At 46.6% G+C, this 17,492-nt stretch overlaps 2 protein-coding genes across 2 annotated transcripts in view; one reads left to right on the top strand and one right to left on the bottom strand.

Moving 5' to 3' along the window:
* The window catches only part of P2RY12 (purinergic receptor P2Y12), a 7,573-nt gene extending 5,976 nt beyond the window's left edge, over window positions 1–1,597 (bottom strand). Inside the window, exon 1 of the mRNA XM_008633767.2 lies at window positions 1,499–1,597. The gene's annotated coding sequence lies outside the window, so the exon portion shown is untranslated. The remainder of the gene's footprint in view (window positions 1–1,498) is intronic.
* Window positions 1–17,492, top strand: part of MED12L (mediator complex subunit 12 like) — a 97,630-nt gene that overhangs the window by 76,732 nt on the left and 3,406 nt on the right. The window contains exons 21-37 of the mRNA XM_017734415.1: window positions 2,932–3,159; window positions 4,420–4,561; window positions 5,427–5,547; window positions 6,002–6,103; window positions 7,508–7,621; window positions 8,753–8,952; window positions 9,191–9,379; window positions 9,722–9,796; window positions 9,919–10,109; window positions 10,434–10,595; window positions 11,532–11,643; window positions 12,790–12,879; window positions 13,086–13,195; window positions 13,536–13,671; window positions 14,180–14,341; window positions 15,235–15,597; window positions 16,515–16,671. Coding sequence (XP_017589904.1) covers window positions 2,932–3,159; window positions 4,420–4,561; window positions 5,427–5,547; window positions 6,002–6,103; window positions 7,508–7,621; window positions 8,753–8,952; window positions 9,191–9,379; window positions 9,722–9,796; window positions 9,919–10,109; window positions 10,434–10,595; window positions 11,532–11,643; window positions 12,790–12,879; window positions 13,086–13,195; window positions 13,536–13,671; window positions 14,180–14,341; window positions 15,235–15,597; window positions 16,515–16,671 — 2,654 coding nt within the window. The remainder of the gene's footprint in view (window positions 1–2,931; window positions 3,160–4,419; window positions 4,562–5,426; window positions 5,548–6,001; window positions 6,104–7,507; window positions 7,622–8,752; window positions 8,953–9,190; window positions 9,380–9,721; window positions 9,797–9,918; window positions 10,110–10,433; window positions 10,596–11,531; window positions 11,644–12,789; window positions 12,880–13,085; window positions 13,196–13,535; window positions 13,672–14,179; window positions 14,342–15,234; window positions 15,598–16,514; window positions 16,672–17,492) is intronic.

Raw genomic sequence — 17,492 nt, 5'->3', positions numbered from 1 at the left:
GTTGTGCGGTCCCCGGAGGGTGTGCGGTCCCCGGAGGATGTGCGGTCCCCGGAGGATGTGCGGTCCCTGGAGGATGTGCAGTACCCGGAGGGTGTGCGGTACCCGGAGGATGTGCGGTCCCTGGAGGATGTGCGGTACCCGGAGGATGTGCGGTCCCTGGAGGATGTGCGGTACCCGGAGGATGTGCGGTCCCTGGAGGATGTGCGGTACCCGGAGGATGTGCGGTCCCTGGAGGATGTGCGGTACCCGGAGGATGTGCGGTCCCTGGAGGATGTGCGGTACCCGGAGGATGTGCGGTCCCTGGAGGATGTGCGGTACCCGGAGGGTGTGCGGTCCCTGGAGGGTGTGCGGTCCCCGGAGGATGTGCGGTCCCCAGAGGATGTGCGGTCCCCGGAGGGTGTGCGGTCCCCAGAGGATGTGCGGTCCCGGGTCTGTGCTGCGGGGAGCAGGGGCTGAGCCCTCTCCCGTCTGGGTCAGCTCAGGGGCTGCTCTGCCCGCAGTGCGGGACGCTCTCGGTGCAGCCGCGGCATCGGATCCCCCTCACCCTGCTGCCTTCGAGGGTCGGGGGTGCCTGATTGGGTTCCTGGGGCACCTCGGCTGCAGTACAGGCAGTGCTGGATGGAAAACCTGCAAAATCTCAGCTGTTGCAGCTGTAGTGCTCTGTGAAGGTTTCCTTTGATGCGGGGAGAGGCACAAACGTGTTTTGAGTTTGTGAAGTTTTATGCTTGAATGTTCAGTTCCTTGATTTTTAAATTTAAAAAGAATTGGGTTCCCATATGCTGTATTTTTGGCTTTTACTTTGTAAAGGGGGAGTGGAAACCTTTCAGATGCAAATCCACATCTTATGAGAATCACAAACTGCCTCAGTTGCTGTTTCCCCTCCTGGTTTGTGTTCCTAGTTTGGGTATGCATAGTTCAGATTTGTGGTTTCATTTCATAGGGAGCAGGAAAGGATTTCTTAGTAATAATCTTAATATTTTAATAGGCTTACAGACTCCTGGGAGCGGTAGCATTTAATCAGAAACACTAGGAAAAAGAAATAGGAAATACAGAACTACACAAGTGTCTGAGCTCTATGTTAATTTTTTCTGCTTACAACATAAAGTTCAGTAACACAATAAAAATTAACAGTTTTATTAACACTAATCTACAATAACAAGTCAAAATAGTCTAGTAATAATACAGGGTATTAAATAATTTATTAAGGATATGATACAGAGAACTTGTTTGGAAGCACCTTTTTTTTATCAAATGGAGTTAGAAATTCCTGAAAACTGTTAATAAAATTTATGTATACATTTTGAAACAGCTGTATTTAAGGTAATAACATTGCATTCATGTTGGTCTCCTTGCTACATTTGAAACACCCAACCCCATTGCATGTTCACAGTAACATTTTCAGCTCCTTTCTAGCCTGCTGTAAGTCCAGCTGTTTCTCTCAGTCAGTTTGAAGCAACGATAAGTTAAAATTTACAAATGTTCACACTTAGAGACTCACCTTCTGTGGTTTGCTGTGCTCTGGTCTCCTCTCGAGTGTCTTCTAAATGTGTGTCACTGAGGGAGGGGTGTGTGGTTTTGTGTGCCTGGAACAGTTACTTATCTTCCCTAAGCTTCCTCTTTTTAAATCATTCTTTCACTTTTTTAAAAGTTCTATCTCCTGACCACTCCTTCAGCATTGCTTCTGGTGCAAGTGCTGTCTCAGAGGCTGCTTTGCCGTGCTCAGTGTTGTTTTGGGTTTGGCTTTCCTTTCTGCGACCGTGGCTGTGGGTAAACACTGGGGTGTTGGGGATGTTCCTGTGCCCAGGTGCCCGTTCACTGCCTGGTGGTTTTGGTGAGGGGTGTTTGTGTTCCACTCACGGGATTTATGTCTTTGCTGTTGCACTGGCTGTCAGAGCAGAGGGTTCACATCAGGCACTGTCCTTCTTGTAATTATTTACCCTGCTAATGGCCTCGTCCTCCTGTCCTGGGGTGTCGGCGTGTGGAGCAGCTGTTGAGGGCTGGCAGTGATGAGGGGCCCAGGGCTGCAGGACAGGGTGTCCCCAGGGCTGTCGGGGACAGGGTCACACGGTGTTGCCCTCTGAGCCCTTGGCCAGGCACACCTGGTGGCTCCTCTCTCAGGTCCCAGCTGCCTTCCAGGATGCCCAGTGCTTCCTCTCTCTTTTCATCCTGGGGCCAGTGGACTTCTAAAAAATCCCAAAATTTTCACTTATTTTAAGTTAACTTCAATTAATTGATTATTTTCAGAGATGAGGAGGTCTTCCCAGTTGGGCTAATTAGTCAAATTTGTCCCTGTGATGTAAAACCCCATGCTGGAAACAAATGCTCCTTGGAATATTTTGGGTATGAAATTTGCATTCCTCACAAACACCTATTTTTCTCCCTGAAGAAAAACACTTCATATACAGGTGTTCCTGGCCTGGGACAGTTCTTGCCCTTTTGTCTAATTATTAATGTCAAAATATGAGCTTTAAGTATCTTTTCTCTATTTACTGATTTCCAGACCCTGTCTGTTAAGTCACCTTATTATCAAATGTAGCTTTTAATTTGGATAAATTTTCTCATTTCTCCTCAATGAATTCCCCCTGCCTCACTGCAGCTCGCTGGGTCATGGTGCAGTGTTGGGAAGCGAGGTTACGTGCCCCGTAGGGACGCCTGATGCCCCAGGAAGATGCTGGGGAGGAGGATGTTGGGCCTTACCCAGCTGCTCAGAATTTCAGTCCTAGAAATGTCCAAGAAGCGATTTGAAAATTCAAGACTTTGTTTGTGGGAAAACTTGAGTGAAGTAGATGCGTCAGCCTTATTATCTGGTAGATGCTGCTTATCCAAAAGAGTTTGAAAATGTGTATGAAGTGCTAACCCAACCAGGATTTTCTCATCCCAGCAGCTTTCCTGCAAAGTGCATTTGTAGGCAGCTCTGTTTTTGCTCCTCAGTAGTGCCTGTTCCAAGGTGAAGCAGACGATCTACAGCAACATTCAGCCTTCAAACTCCAACTTGCTGTGGGACCCGGAGTTCATGCTGGATTTCCTTGAGAACCCCTCAGCTCACAGCATCAACTACTTGATGCTGGGCAGGATCCTGAGTGACAACGCAGCCAACCGCTACAGCTTCGTCTGCAACGCCCTGATGAGCGTGTGCATGGGCCACCAGGACCCGGGCAGGTGAGGCCAGGCTGGGGCAGGACCAGGGCAGCTTTACTGCTCTGCAGAGATTTCCTTTCACCTTTTCGGTTTGTGTCTTTTTTTTGCAATTGTTTTAATTTTCTTCCCTGTTGCTGAAAATGTATTGAGTAAAGTACTTGGAGCTACTTTGTTAAATGGGTCTGTGTAGTTCAGCAGAAGGGAGGAGGCAGCAGCAGGCATTCGCTGCCAGGCAGTCAGGAGCAGTTTGGTATCAGCAGTTGTGCTGTTTCAGACTGAACAGCTCAGGACAGTCTTTGCTTGTTAGAAGTCTGGAAATGAGGGAAGGCTCTGCATTAGGTCATTGCCTCCTGGTACAATTGGTGGTTTTTAATTAAATGTGTAATTTATAAGTTATGGATTTTATCTCCACAGATTTTTGAAAAATCTGTTTTTTCAAAGTATTAAGAGATTTATCAGGGGAATGGCTTCACTGACAGAGACTAGGTTTACATTGGATATGAGGAAGACATTCTTCCGTGTAAGGGTGGGCAGGCCCTGGCACAGGGTGCCCAGAGAAGCTGTGGCTGCCCCTGGATCCCTGGCAGTGTCCAAGGCCAGGCTGGATGGGGCTTGGAGCAACCTGGGATAGTGGAAGGTGTCCCTGCCTGTGGCAGAGGGTGGAATGGGATGATCTTTAAAGTTCCTTCCAACCCAAGCCAGTCTGGGATTCTCTGGAGTGGGGAGCATCTTTGGCATGGCAGAGCAGCTGAGAGGAAGCAGTTTTGTAAGAGCACAAAAGGGAACATCTAAATGCAGCCAAACGAGTTTCACTCTGGAACAGAGAGAAAATAACTTGCACTGGGGTGAGTCAACTCTGCCATTTCTTAAGCTGTTACATAACCCTGAATCATGCCCCAAATCCTATGTTACACCGTATGGGATCTCTGAAGTGAAATTCATTAATGCCAGTTGATTTTGTGGCTTGTCTCCCTCCTGATGGCAGTGCTGGCTGGGCAGAGGGAAGGGTCCTGCAGTGACCTGCCACAGTAGCACTGAGCTGAGGAGAAGTGCCTCAGCTCTGTCCCTGACGCTGCTGCCAGGAGAGGTTTTCCCAGGTGCTCGTTGTTGACCATGGAGTAGCCGTGGGGTGTGAGCAGTGGCCTAAGCACTTGGGGACATAAACGCCCACCTCGAGTAAGGAAACTCCAGCTCTGCTGCCAAGCACTGCTCTGCTTTGACCTAAATATTTATTGCTTACAAAATCTCTGGGTTCTGTAAGAGTGTGGCTCTCCTTCCCAGGATCAATGACATCGGGAACCTGTGTGCAGAGCTGACAGCGAGCTGCACCGTGCTCAGCTCGGAGTGGCTGGGGGTCGTGAAAGCTCTGTGCTGCTCTTCAAACCATGTCTGGGGCTTCAATGATCTGCTCTGCAGTGTGGATGTAAGTTCAGTATCTTCTGAATACCTGTGACACCTACTTACCCCAGGTTTTTTTAGAGAGGTAGTTGGGCTTCCATTCTACACAAAATGTGGAGCACAAATCCAGTCTTGTGTCCAGTTGAACTTTCAAGTCTTTTAATGAGATTCCTGATAGATTTTTATTTGTTTTTACATCTTCAGGGTTAATGAAAAATTTGAGCAGTGTTTAGAGTTTTCTCTTTGCAAGTTTTTTCCTTTCTCTCTGATGGGGTGATGCAGAGTACCAGCGTCACTCTTCAACAGGAGCAGGCAAAGCCGAGTGCTTTTCCTAAGATGCTGATGGATGTGTAAATAACTGTCTCTGTTTTAAGGACCATGTTTTGGTGTTGGTTCCTCAGTTGTAAAAGGGGCACTACACTTGGGTTTTTCTTACTCACCTGGTGTGGTTCCCATAGCCCTGTTTCAGTCAGCAGGATTATGGTGACTGGTCTGATCCGATACCCCGTTCCGTGTATTTACCCTCAGTTTGATGCATTTGCCTTTGGGAGCCGTTTGAAGCTGTGTCCGTGGGGACATTCCTGTCCTGAAGCTGAGGAAGGAGCCTTGGTGTTGCCTGGTTTTATTGAGTGATAAAATTTTCTGAAGCTTTTATAAGGTTTATGTTTTTTACTCCAGAATTTTGGTATTTGAAATCGGTATTTGTTGAAATTCAGTTAAGAGCTGTCAGTATTTGCCATAAAATGTTTGGGAAATGCATTAAAAAGTACAAAAGGAACAAGTGCTTATGTGTAAATGTTTTACTGTTTATTCTCTGAATGAATTCCTCAGTACTTGTGGCAGGGGTGTGTGCAGTGCTGTGCGAGGCCGTGCAGTGTTTGTCCTTCCAGGTGAGTGACCTGTCGTTCCACGACTCCCTGGCCACGTTCGTTGCCATCCTGATTGCCCGGCAGTGCTTCTCCCTGGAGGATGTTGTCCAGCACGTCGCACTGCCCTCCCTCCTGGCAGCTGGTAAGAAAACACCGAGAGAGAAACCTAAAACGAAAGACTTGAGACTTCCTAAGAAGTGTCCAGGGAGGGGGCGGGCAGGGGCTGTGCCTGGCGGTGCTGGTGCCCTGCAGCGTGGGGGTCCCTGCGGCCCCCGAGGAGCGCTGCCAGGCTGGGGCAGCCTCTGGGCACTGGGGCAGAGCTGCTGCCAGTGCTGCCAGTGCAGCGTGCCCGTCCTGCTGTGTGCAGCCTCCCCTGCTGCTCCCAGCTCCTGGCTGCTCCATGCTCTTGCTTATCAAAAATCTTGCTGTTCTCTTCTTGTTTTTTAATGACTCAGGGCCATAAGGGTTAATTCCTGTTGCTGAAATCATTGTGTTTCCATTTAAAGTGGGGCTGTGAGGAAGAACATGTCCAGGCCTGACACTGGGACTTGTGAGGTCCTGGGCAGATCCTTATGTCCATGTCCCATCTTCCACAGCCTGTGGAGACCCGGATGCCGAGCCTGGGGCAAGGATGACCTGCCGGCTGCTCCTGCACCTCTTCAGGACACCCCAGGTGTGCCTCTTTCCCCAGGAAACAGGTGAGTTGTCTGCTGCCTGACCCTTCCATTGCAGAAAGTAAACCTATAATTGGTTTTTGATGGCTGCAGATTTCATGGGTGAAGATATCGATAGTGCAAGTTCAAAATTGCAGATGTTTCACTGCTGAGGAGCTGATACCAATGATTCTTAATTGTTTGGGAAATGGTTCGGATGCAGGAGTTTGCTGAAACATTCATTCTCAACACCTGGCAGAGTTGAGAATGGCAGTGGCAGAGACACTAATGGGGCTGTTTGGGAGCCCTACATGGAAATGGAGAGTAAATGTGATTTCAAGTAGAGTATAATAAAGCATCCAACAGAAGGAATTAGAAAATTAGTTCTCAGGATATATGAAGGTAGTTCTTTTTTCTTTTAAATGTAACTATTTAAGAGGTCTGACCTGTGTGTGTTTGCCACAGACCAAAAGAGGAAGAAAAATGGCAAGGAAAAAGCACCTGACAATTAAAATGAAACAATTCTGGTGATAAGCTGTGTTATATATATATCTGTAACATTTTTATATATATATATATATATATGTGTAACTTAAAAGTATTTCAGCAAATTTGAAAACAAGATTATATCCACATGAAAAAGAAGTAGAAAGAAAAAAAGAGTCAGCTCTTAAGTGGTGTCAAATTCTTCCATGTAAAAGTAAGAGTAATTTAGTTTTTGACCATAAATGAATGAGCTTTTGTTGCTTATTTAAGCAAAACAGGCAAGAGCCATGAGGAATACTGACTGAGAACAGACAGACGTGCTTTCCCTAGAAATAAAAGTGGATTTGAATGGATAGGAGAAATCATGACTGACCTGTAGGAAGTAGCACACATCAAACACAATGTGATCATGTTACAGACCCTTCTTATCTCTGGCTCAGTTAACCACCTCGAGAGGTGATGGATTCATCCTTCCTCCCGCCCTCCTTCCCACTTCCAGTCTGTGCATCTTCTCCTACAAGTTAGACAGAGCACTCACTGGCTTCTGCAGGCTGCAGAGCTAGGTGCAACTGTGCAACACTCATTTACAGCACTTAATTTTGCCTCATTTGTCTCGCAGATGAGGTAAGGGAAGTAATTTCCTAAATCTGTGACATCAAAACCAGCATAGGCTTCAGTGTCTCATTGTGGTTAAGTTCACTGTTCACATGGACACAGTGAGCCAACAGGCTCCTTTTCTATTTCACTGCCCACAGCTTGTTTTGCTATTAATCCATCATAACCACATATCCCAGCTGACTTGATCACTTACCTGTTGGGCTGCAGTTTCAATTTCAGAAGGTTCAGTTCTTTCTTCAGTTCTTGAGCTTCTGTAGCTGTTCTAACTGAGGAGGATTTCGTACAAAGGAAATGTTAGTTGGTAAATAACACCCATTTTTACAAGATCTCCTCTTCTTTCCATAGAGAAATTATTTCCTGGAATTCGTTCTTCTTGTGATCGTCACCTCTTGGCTGCTGCTCACAACAGCATTGAAGTGGGAGCTGTGTTTGCAGTCCTGAAAGCAATTCTGATGCTTGGTAAGGGTGTGCAGAGTCCTGTGTGATGTGTTTGTGCCAGTGTTCATGTGGGAAACGGCTCATGCTAGTTCACTTCTGGGGGACTGCTCCTGGGAAGGAAAACCCTGAGAACAGGGGAAGAATGTGGCTGCTGTCCCTGCTCCTGCAGCATGTGGGGAGTGCAGACTCCAGGTCAGAGGCAGATCTTTCCCTGGTGAGTCAGCCCCAGTGGAGAGGCTTTAAACAGATGTGACTATTTCAGATGTTGACCCTGACCTCCACCCCGGAGTCCCAGTACATATAAACTCAGGAAAGTCCCCTCTCAAATATAGGTAGGAAATTGGGTCTCAGGTAAGTTTTCCCACCTTTTTCTATGTTTTGCCACAAATCCTGGGTGTCTGCCATTGTGGAAATTCTAAAAGCATCGCTCTGAGCAGCTCTCCACAAATGGTGAGTGTTGTTTTCCAAACAAGTAACTGCCTTTGGTTTGGCACAAGTTCACCTTGTTGGCACCCTCCATTAGCAATTCAAAATTTTTACTTGCTTTGCTGAAGAAAAGCATCAGATAAATGGTGGCTTTTGCAGTTCTGTGCTGAGGAAGCAGCTCCAGTTTTATCAGAGCATTCTGGGATGTGCCACTCTCTTCATTGTATTATCTCCCTGCCAGGTTCTTTCCTCTCATCCTTCCTGGATAAAGGTGTGGGCTCATAGTAAGACTGAGGGGCCACTCAGTGGCTGAGGGGCCACTGGTCAAACTTATCTCTTGAACATTGTTAACAGAATGTTAACAAATCAAAGTGAGAGATAGGACTTGGAAAAAGTGCATCTGAGAAGAGTGATTAACTCAACTATTCCTTATTTGCCAAAGCAATTCCTTTCACTCACCTTTTCCAGCTGAGCAGGTGGTGGCTTTAGTTGTGTTTTATTTGTGTAAACCTTTTCCTGCTTCTGAAATACCCATTAGAAAGATGCTTTGCAACATAAAGCTGGAGGACAGTACTTTGGTGATGCCCAGAGTCAGTCAGTGCTGCCCTTTTGGACGTGATGGCCTCAGTGCAGCTCCACTCCCCAGCTGTCCCGTGCCCCAAGGTGTCTGTCCCTGCTCGGAGCTGGGGCCAGGCTGGGAGTTCACCCTGTGCTTCTGCTCTCCAGGTGACGCTGACATTGGCAGCAACAATGTTGGCTCCTTGAAGAGTGAAGAGTTCCATGTCAGAGGCTTCTTGGATGAACTCAGTGAGGAGGAAATCTGGGGTTCCTCTCACACTTTGAAATCCTGTGGAAAAGCTGTTTCCATTGAAACTGCCAGTCTGAGCGAGTATGCGAGATACGTGCTCAGAACAATCTGCCAGCAGGTAACACCCTAAAACTGTTCCTCTGTCCTCTTTTGGAGAAAGGGTGTTATTACATTTGAAAAGCATAACATGTATTTTGGTGCAAAATGAGTGTTGAAGTGTGTCAGTATTTGTGTTCTGTTTGAGTTTCCTGATTTGGGCAATTTGGAGTAGTAAGTTATTTGGGTTAAAAAATGCTTTCAAAAAGTTAGTATTGCTTCGAAACTCTCTGGTGAATCTGTCATGTGACTCCTTACAGGAGTGGGTTGGAGAGCACTGTTTGAAAGAACCTGAGAGGCTGTGCACAGACAAAGATCTTATTTTGGATCCTGTTCTCTCAAACAAACAAGCACAGAAACTACTTCAACTAATCTGTTATCCCCATGGCATTAAAGAGTGCACCGAGGGTGACAACCCTCAGCGACAGCACATCAAGCGCATCCTGCAGGTAAGGCGCCAGGGAGAGGTGGAACAGCTCCCTGTCACCCTTGTTCAGTGTCCCTGGTGGTGCTGCTGAGCAAGGTTCCCCTGCTGCATGGTTAAAAGTACTGAGGAACAGTGTCAGCTGAAAGGTGTGGAAGTGCACGTATGTTCTTCTGTGGTCTGATGGTTTGGCATGCCATTAACTATTAGAAAGATCAGAGATTGTGATGATCTGCTTGTAACATGAGGTTTCTGCACGTGATGATTTAAAGTATGAAATTTATTTATTTTCTTCAGACCTGTAAAGGGTTGACTTTAATGTTAATATTATTAACAATTAATATTTGCACTGTCAATTCTCCCCTAGAACTTAGACCAGTGGACTCTGCGACAGTCATGGTTGGAGCTGCAGCTTATGATCAAACAGTGCATGAAGGACCCTGTAAGTATTGGTTTTCAAACTTTCTGATTTAAATATTTAATGCAAAAAAGTATGTTAACTTTTAACATAGTCCCTGAGCAAACATGCCGTGAATGTGCTAGTGTACTTGTGTTTCACTATAGGGTTCTGGGTCTGTGGCTGAAATGAACAGCTTGTTGGATAATATCGCAAAGGCGACAATAGAGGTGTTTCAGCAATCCGCTGAGCTAAACAATAACTCTTCTAACTCTGGTATAGGCCTCTTCAGTCCACACTCTGTTGGAAATTCTGACACAAGTAATACAAGACAGAATGGTAAAAAGACATTCCTAAGGTATTTTTCGTAGCACATTTTTAATTCTTTTAGCCGACATGATGCTTAATTGTGTGTAGATTGCCTAAACTGTTTTGCACTTGAACCAGGAATGTACAGAAATAGTTACCTGCAGGTTCCTTCTATTTACTTTTTATTAACAATAAATGTAGTTGCTATTCTTGAACTTTCTGCACATGAGAAATTGTGACTGCTCAGTCCTCACTCGTGACTCCAAAGGCGTTGTGTCATTGCTTTACTGAGGCAGCTCAGTCTTGTAACAGTTAAAGCTGGTTACAAAACCGCATGGATGCTTTGGCTGAAGTAAGTTTTTTCTGCTCCTAGTTCCTCTGAGCGGCAAGGAGTGTGGCTGGTGGCCCCCCTGATTGCAAAACTGCCTACCTCAGTTCAAGGTAGGGTCTTGAAAGCTGCAGGAGAGGAGCTGGAGAAAGGGCAGCACTTGGGGTCGTCTTCTAAGAAGGAGAGAGATAGACAGAAACAAAAGAGGTATGACATTGGGGAACCCCTGCACACAGAGCTAAACGGTGTTTGTGAAGGAGGAGCTTACTGAGGACTGGATTTTGGCCTCACAAAACGTTATCGCCCCAGAGAGGGTTCCGGTGTTATTTGGTCTGACAAAATACCACTGGTTTCAGAGGAAGAAATGTGGCAGCTTTGTAACCCACCTGCCAGGGGCTATTTTCAGCTTGGTGATGGGAAATGTTAGAGATTTAAAGGAACAGTTAGAGCACTTGTCTCTTCCATTGTGTGGCTGTAGGAGATTTTGCTTGCTGTTAAGGTCCCACCATTGTCATGTCACTTGCTTCCTGTTGGGAATTCAGCTTAAGCTCATCTCCAGCTCCAAATGTGTGAGAATTTTAATTACGTAATGGTTATTGATTTTCCTTCAGTAAAATATTCTTCCACAGTGACTGAAATGTTTTTGTACTTTGTTGGGGTCTAGTATAGCTAGACATTCTATTGAATTAAGTCCATGCTGGAATTTTAGAGTGAGTCAGGCAGCTTTTGTTCTAATCAGAGCCTTTAGGGGAAACTTCCTTGGGACTTACTTCAGACCACTGACATGGATTAGAAACTTTAGCTGCCTTATAGCCACCAAAATGACATCCCCGGTTAGTCAAAGTAGTCTGTCTGCTGTGCTCCTGGGCCAGGCCTTCAGGTGTGTGGGCAGTTCTCGCTCCCTCAGGGCCCCGCTGAGCTGGGGGATTTCAGTAACAACTTGTGCAGCTGGCCTGACTGGGACTCTGCCTTCCTGGGAGAATGGTCCCTAATGCCTCTGCCAAGGCTTTAATTGACTAAAACAGAAACAGATGCAGCAGTGCCACTTAAGGGAAAAAGTGTAGACAAAACAAGGAAGGGAGCGAGGATGGGAAGTACCAAAATAACTTTACTAATGAAGTGCTGTGTTTGCTTCTCCTAAAGCATGTCCCTGCTGAGCCAGCAGCCTTTCCTGTCACTGGTACTCACTTGCCTTAAGGGTCAGGATGAGCAAAGGGAAGGGCTCCTCACATCCCTGCAGAATCAAGTTACTCAGGTAAGACAGGCACAGAACCATGAGCACCCTTGGTCAGGTGGGTGTGTGTCAGCAGTTCTATGTGTATATGGTGGTGTAAACCCAGAAAAATTACAGCGGTGTGCCAAAAGGAGCAGTCCCAGGAGGGGAAGATGAGGAGGTGTTTGTTCCTCTTTTGAGTGTGAATGCATCTTTTCTCCTAAATTTATTACAGAGAGATGTAATGAACTGGAGTCTGATTTCAGTTCTTTCTAGGAAAAACAATAAAGGTGTTAGTCCTGAGAGCATGTCTTCCCAGTCCCTTGCTTGATCCTGGAAAGTTTTTATAAGTTTAAAACTGTCCTTCTTTAGGAAAAACCAGCACCCTCTCCAGCTGGCACAGATTAAGAGTTTTGCATATTGTAAAAAGGAACATTCCTGGCCCCAGACTGGCCCCTGCCTGCAGCTCTCCTTTGGGTCTCTCGTGCTTACTCACAGCCTCTGCTCACAACTTAGTGCTCCCACCCACTCCCGCTCCAGCCTCCAGCAGCTCCTTCAGACTGAGCATATCCAGTGCCCAGAGCAGGGGGTCATGCCTCCTTTCTCTGAGTGTAGTTTCTGTGAGATGCTGTGACAGTGGGAATTGGTACCTGTGGGGCTGTTATTTCCCATATTGCCCCTCAGCTCAGGTCCAGCTGTGACACAGCTCCACATCCCAGGGAAATTAATTCCTTTGATGGTTTTTTCCCCTAGTTTCTGCCACTTGGGCTTTCATTTCATTGTGTGGGTTGTCCCCTGATTTGCAGCTGGTCTAGCTTCCTTGAGTTTCTGTCATTTCTCATCTGGAGATCCCACCAGATCCTGTTGGGAAGCTGCATCCAGTGCAAGAGATTTATTGACTCACCAGTAGTGAAATAGTGTGTTTCAAGCAATATTGCTAAGAAATGCATAACAAAGCTGGTTGGGTTTTTCCTGCAACAGGAAGATGCAGTCACACAAATGACTCTTTACAAGTTAGCCTTTTCTTCCCATTGGTTTTCTTAGTCTGTTCTAAGCCTTAAATAAAGAGAAGGATAAAGAGGTCAATAGTCTTTTATGATTCTTTATAGCTAAAGGGCCACAAATACTTAGAGGGAGAACATTAGTGGAAGAAAACAACCTTAGTCCAATGCTTTCTCTGATCTCCAGATCCTCAGTAACTGGAGAGAAGAACGGTACCGGGATGATGTCAAAGCCAGGCAGATGATGCATGAAGCCCTGCAACTGCGTCTCAACCTGGTAACAAAACTTGTGGTTATCCTGCTGTTACGAAAAGATGCAGCAGCTGCTCGGGAAGAGGTGGTAAGGAGCGAGCAGCTCCGAGTATCCAGCTCCCAGGGGACTGGATAACTATTTTATTCCTAAGTGATCCCTGTGCCAGGGGAGCCAAGGGCTGTGTGCTGCTCAGGCGTGCAGAGCCCTGCTACCCGTGTGCTGTTTTGCAGGTGGGGGGCATGTTTGACACGGTGCAGAGGAGCACCCAGTGGACCACAGACTGGGCCCTTCTGCTCCTCCAGATCATCACCTCAGGGACCGTGGATCTGCACACCAACAAGTATGTCTGCTCTGTTCAAACAGCCAGTTCGTGTCCTTAGAGCTTTAAGCTTAGGTTGCATGCATGTAGTTGTTACCTTTTTTATCCTGTTACTGCTTGAGTGGGACGTAGGGGTTCTCTGCTGGCCTGGGATGGGGGCACCTCCATTTGGGAAAGCGCTGGAGCCTTTATTAACACTCCTTCTCAGCTGAGCATTTTCCCAAGCTGGACTCTGTAATTCTTACTGACTCTGTGGACGGTTTGTGCTGATGAGCTGCCTTTGGGGCCTCTGTCATGAATCAGATCTCTGGATCTCCTGGCAGTCATAGTTCCCCAGGGTAACACTTGTCTTTACTCCCAGTGAATTGTTCACAACCGTGCTGGATATGCTGGGGGTCCTCATCAATGGGACACTTGCCTCGGACCTGTCAAATGCCTCCCAAGGAGGGCCTGAGGAGAACAAAAGGGCTTACATGAATTTAGTGAAGAAATTAAAAGTAAGTGTCATGAATGTCATTTTCAGCATTTCCTTTGAATTGCTTTCTGTGCTCATCTTCTAATCCTATCATTCCTAGTGTCTGGGGAGGCCTCTTGGAAAAAAAGGAGAGACTGGGACATTCCTAGTAGTAACAAGGGGAAATAGAAGAAAATAAAAATACAGGAATGTGGGTGTGGGAAGAGATTCCTAGGATTTTCTTCATATTTGATTAAAATTGGGAACCCTGCAAGACACTTAGTTACTTTTATTCATGTTTGGGACACTAAATTTGTATTATGTACTTTCTATGTTGCATTTAAAGAAGAGATGAAAAGAAAACTTACGTTCTCTAAACAAAGAGAAAAGCCCAAAACCCTTGCAAAGCCACTTGCTTAAATTTAGTAAAAGTACTAAAAAATAAAGGAAATTATTCATGCAGAAAGTGGATGTTTTCTAATAGTGAAAGTCGTGTGTGTCCTGTCCCCGTCTGTGTCTGTGTCTGGCTGATGGGTGTCTTTGCTCCCCAGAAGGAGCTGGGGGACAAGCGCTCCGAGAGCATCGACAAGGCCCGGCAGCTGCTGCCGCTGCCCCGGCTCACGTGTGACATCGTGGCCTGCGAGCCCATGGGGTCCCTCATCGACACCAAGGGCAACAAAATTGCGGGCTTTGACTCCATTGATAAGAAACAGGCAAGAGCAAACGTTTGGCTTTCATCTCACTTTTGCCATGAGTTTGGAGTGTGGGCCTGCAGGCGGACAGGCACAGCCTGTGCAGTGCAGGTGCTCCTGGGCAGGATTGTAGGAGCCGTGACAGAGCTGCTCGTGCCCTCTCAGTCCCCACGAGAGCTGCAGCCCCAGCACTGTGCTCCCTTGCACAGGTGGGCTGTCTGTGGGCAGTGCTGCTGGCACCCAGGAACGCTGAGCTTGGCAAGTAACACCTTTAAAAACAGCTGCAAATGACAGTGTTCGGTGTCAAAAGCGTTTGTTTCTCTCCAGGAGAGCTGGAGAGGGGCTTTGAACAAGAGCCTGGAGGGACAGGACAAGGGAGGGCAGGGATAGAGGGGATATTGGGAAGGAGGGTGATGAGGCCCTAGGACTGGTTGCCCAGAGAAACTGTGGATGCCCCGTCCCTGGATAATTTTTTAATGTGAATTTATTTAAAAGAGAGGGATAGAGTTTGGGTACAGAGCTTTTCATTCTGCAGAAGGGGTAGGTGTGTTTTGGTGATACAGTGCTTAGGCTTCCTCCCCTTATTTGAATGCGTAAACTTTTAGCAAGAGATGCAGACTTTTATTCTCAGATCAGCAGTTTTTGATAGATATTTGTCTTTTCTGCCATATATGGTATATCAATGGCACTTGAGACTTTTAGCATGTCTATAAGCAAATGCTACTATAAAAATAGAATTGCTTTTCTCTAGTGGCAGCCTTGCACACAAGTGAAAATCCCGCTGGTGTGCATTTGGTGCATTTTGTGGAGGGGAAACATCCTTACTGTTTTTTCCTGACTCAAACAGTGATGTACAAAAGCAAGTGTATTGTTCAGCTTCCTTAACTCCTGACTTCCCCTTGATTCTGAAACAGGGTCTTCAGGTGTCAACCAAACAAAAGGTGTCCCCTTGGGACTTATTTGAAGGTCACAAAAATCCTGCCCCTCTCTCCTGGGCATGGTTTGGGACTGTTCGTGTTGACAGGAAAGTGATCAAATACGAGGAGCAGCAGCATCTGCTGCTGTACCACACACACCCCAAACCCAAACCACGGAGCTACTACCTCGAGCCCTTGCCCCTTCCTCCAGAGGAGGAGGAGGAAGAGCCCACCTCACCTGTGTCTCAGGAACCAGAAAGAAAGCTGGGAGAGCTCTCAGATCAGGGAAAACATGCCACAGATGACGAGAAGAAGGCAAAGGGCAGGAAGCAGAAGTCAAAGTCGAGCTCCAGGGCTGAGGTAAGTGGTTGGTGCCTGCACAGAACCTGAAATACCTCCCCGAAGCTCCTGGTGGTGTGTGTGGCGCTGCCTTTGGAAATGGTTCTGCACCTGGAGAAGGGAGTTCCAAGCGAAGGGAGGGAATGGAGATGGCCAGGAGGAGGGTGGATTTCTGTCAAGCAGAAATTCCTCAGTGTGGAGGAACGTGCTGAGCTCAGGACCTTACACACTGTGTGAAATACACCAGAGTGGATCTTGCTGACTGTTACTCAGGTTCTGTATGTGCTTCCTCTTGTTTGAGGTAGCAAACTGCATGTGCCAGTTTCTGAAATGATTCCTCTTCACATTATGTTGAGACCAAACATGTTGGTTTAAACCCAGGTCTCATTCAAATGGAAACCAGTTTGGAAAAGTCTCTTTCATACAGATAAACTGTCCTGCTGTGCAGTTTGGTCTGGTGTCTGAGACACTTTCCCTTTTACTGGAGTTGGGGCTGTGGATTCCTGAGCTGAATAGTCACTTAGAGCAGTTTGAAAACATGCCTGGCACCAGTGTGGCCAGCCCTGGTGTGGATGTGCTGGTATTCCCGCAGCATCCAGCTGGATTGCCCATGTGGTGTGGTTTAAGTAGCTGTAATTTTAAGATGATTTTCTGGCCTTTTTGATGTTTCAGTGGAGTTCTTCATGTTACTTATATCCTGACAGTTTGAGCTGTCCTTGTACTCCACCTGACCGTGGCCTGGAGAAGGTAGCTGCTCTTGAGGCTGGGATGTGCCTGGAGCTGTCAGTGGGAATTGCCAGACTTCACGTGGAGTTCACATCATTGCCAACAACAGGGACCTGTCTCTGTCTTTTAATAATTCAGTAGGAAAATGGGCATTATTTACGAGTTGGTAAGGTATGAATGTCATTAACATTTCCTTTTGCTGTGTATTTTAGGAATATGCACAGGCCAGCTTATACAGAGTGCCTCCCGCCTACTCCCCGCTGCCGTCCCCGCTGGCTCACGCAGCCCCCCCGGCACTGTGGGGGTACAGCCTGGGGGGGCCCCCTCCACAGCCCAGCCTCTTCCTGCAGAGCCAGCCCCTCGCCCCAGGTAGGTCAGCTGGGAGGGCACAGCCTGGGGACTTGTGACCACGTCCTGTTTCTCTCTCTGACGTGGGCTGTGTCCGCCTGCGCCATTTGGTTGGTTCCTTTGTCAGCTGTGGGTTCTCAAAGGGCTTTTCTGCTCTCAGCTGTAGCTCTGTCTCTGTTGAGGTGTTGAGCTTTTTGGGTGGATTAACCAGAATGAGCTCCTGTGGTGGCAGTGTCAGAGAGCTGGTAGGGTTCAGTGAGGAGTGAAGGGAGAAAGGGACAATTAAAGGAACAAAGGCTCTTTGGATTATTTCCTCTTTCATTCATACCTAGAGTCATGGTGGCTGATTTGCTATCTGCTAGATGTAATAAATCCACAGGCTCACATTTTTTCAGCATTTCTGATATGTGCTTAATTTTCTGTAGGATTGTCTTCTTTCTTCCAGTTAGTGAATTGCAGTTTTACAGCGATTTACTGGCTCCAGAGGGCAGCACTTTGTGATGGTTTGAGAAACACTATTGTGACTTCTCCAAGCAGAAGTTTAAAAGTTTGATTCCAGTTATAAATGTTAAATATTTATTTCTGAAGCTCCAAATACAACTAATCTGTATTATAACTGTGTAAAGTCTTCAGAATATACCAGAGAGTGGCTAAAAAGTTTAAGGAAATGCTGCTTTTGAAAACAAATGTATAAAGATTACCTTTTTAAGTCTGACAGAGAGATACATGGCTTTTATCAAATTGCAGAGAGTGCATAAACTGCTGCCATCTCATAAAATGGGCTTGACATATTAAGATGTTCATATCATGCTTTTGATCTGACATGCGACTTTGGTTCAGCA

This window comes from Corvus brachyrhynchos, unplaced genomic scaffold (genome assembly GCF_000691975.1).
Source record: "Corvus brachyrhynchos isolate BGI_N302 unplaced genomic scaffold, ASM69197v1 scaffold544, whole genome shotgun sequence".
NCBI lineage: Eukaryota > Metazoa > Chordata > Aves > Passeriformes > Corvidae > Corvus > Corvus brachyrhynchos.
This window is presented reverse-complemented; position numbering and strand designations above follow the sequence as displayed.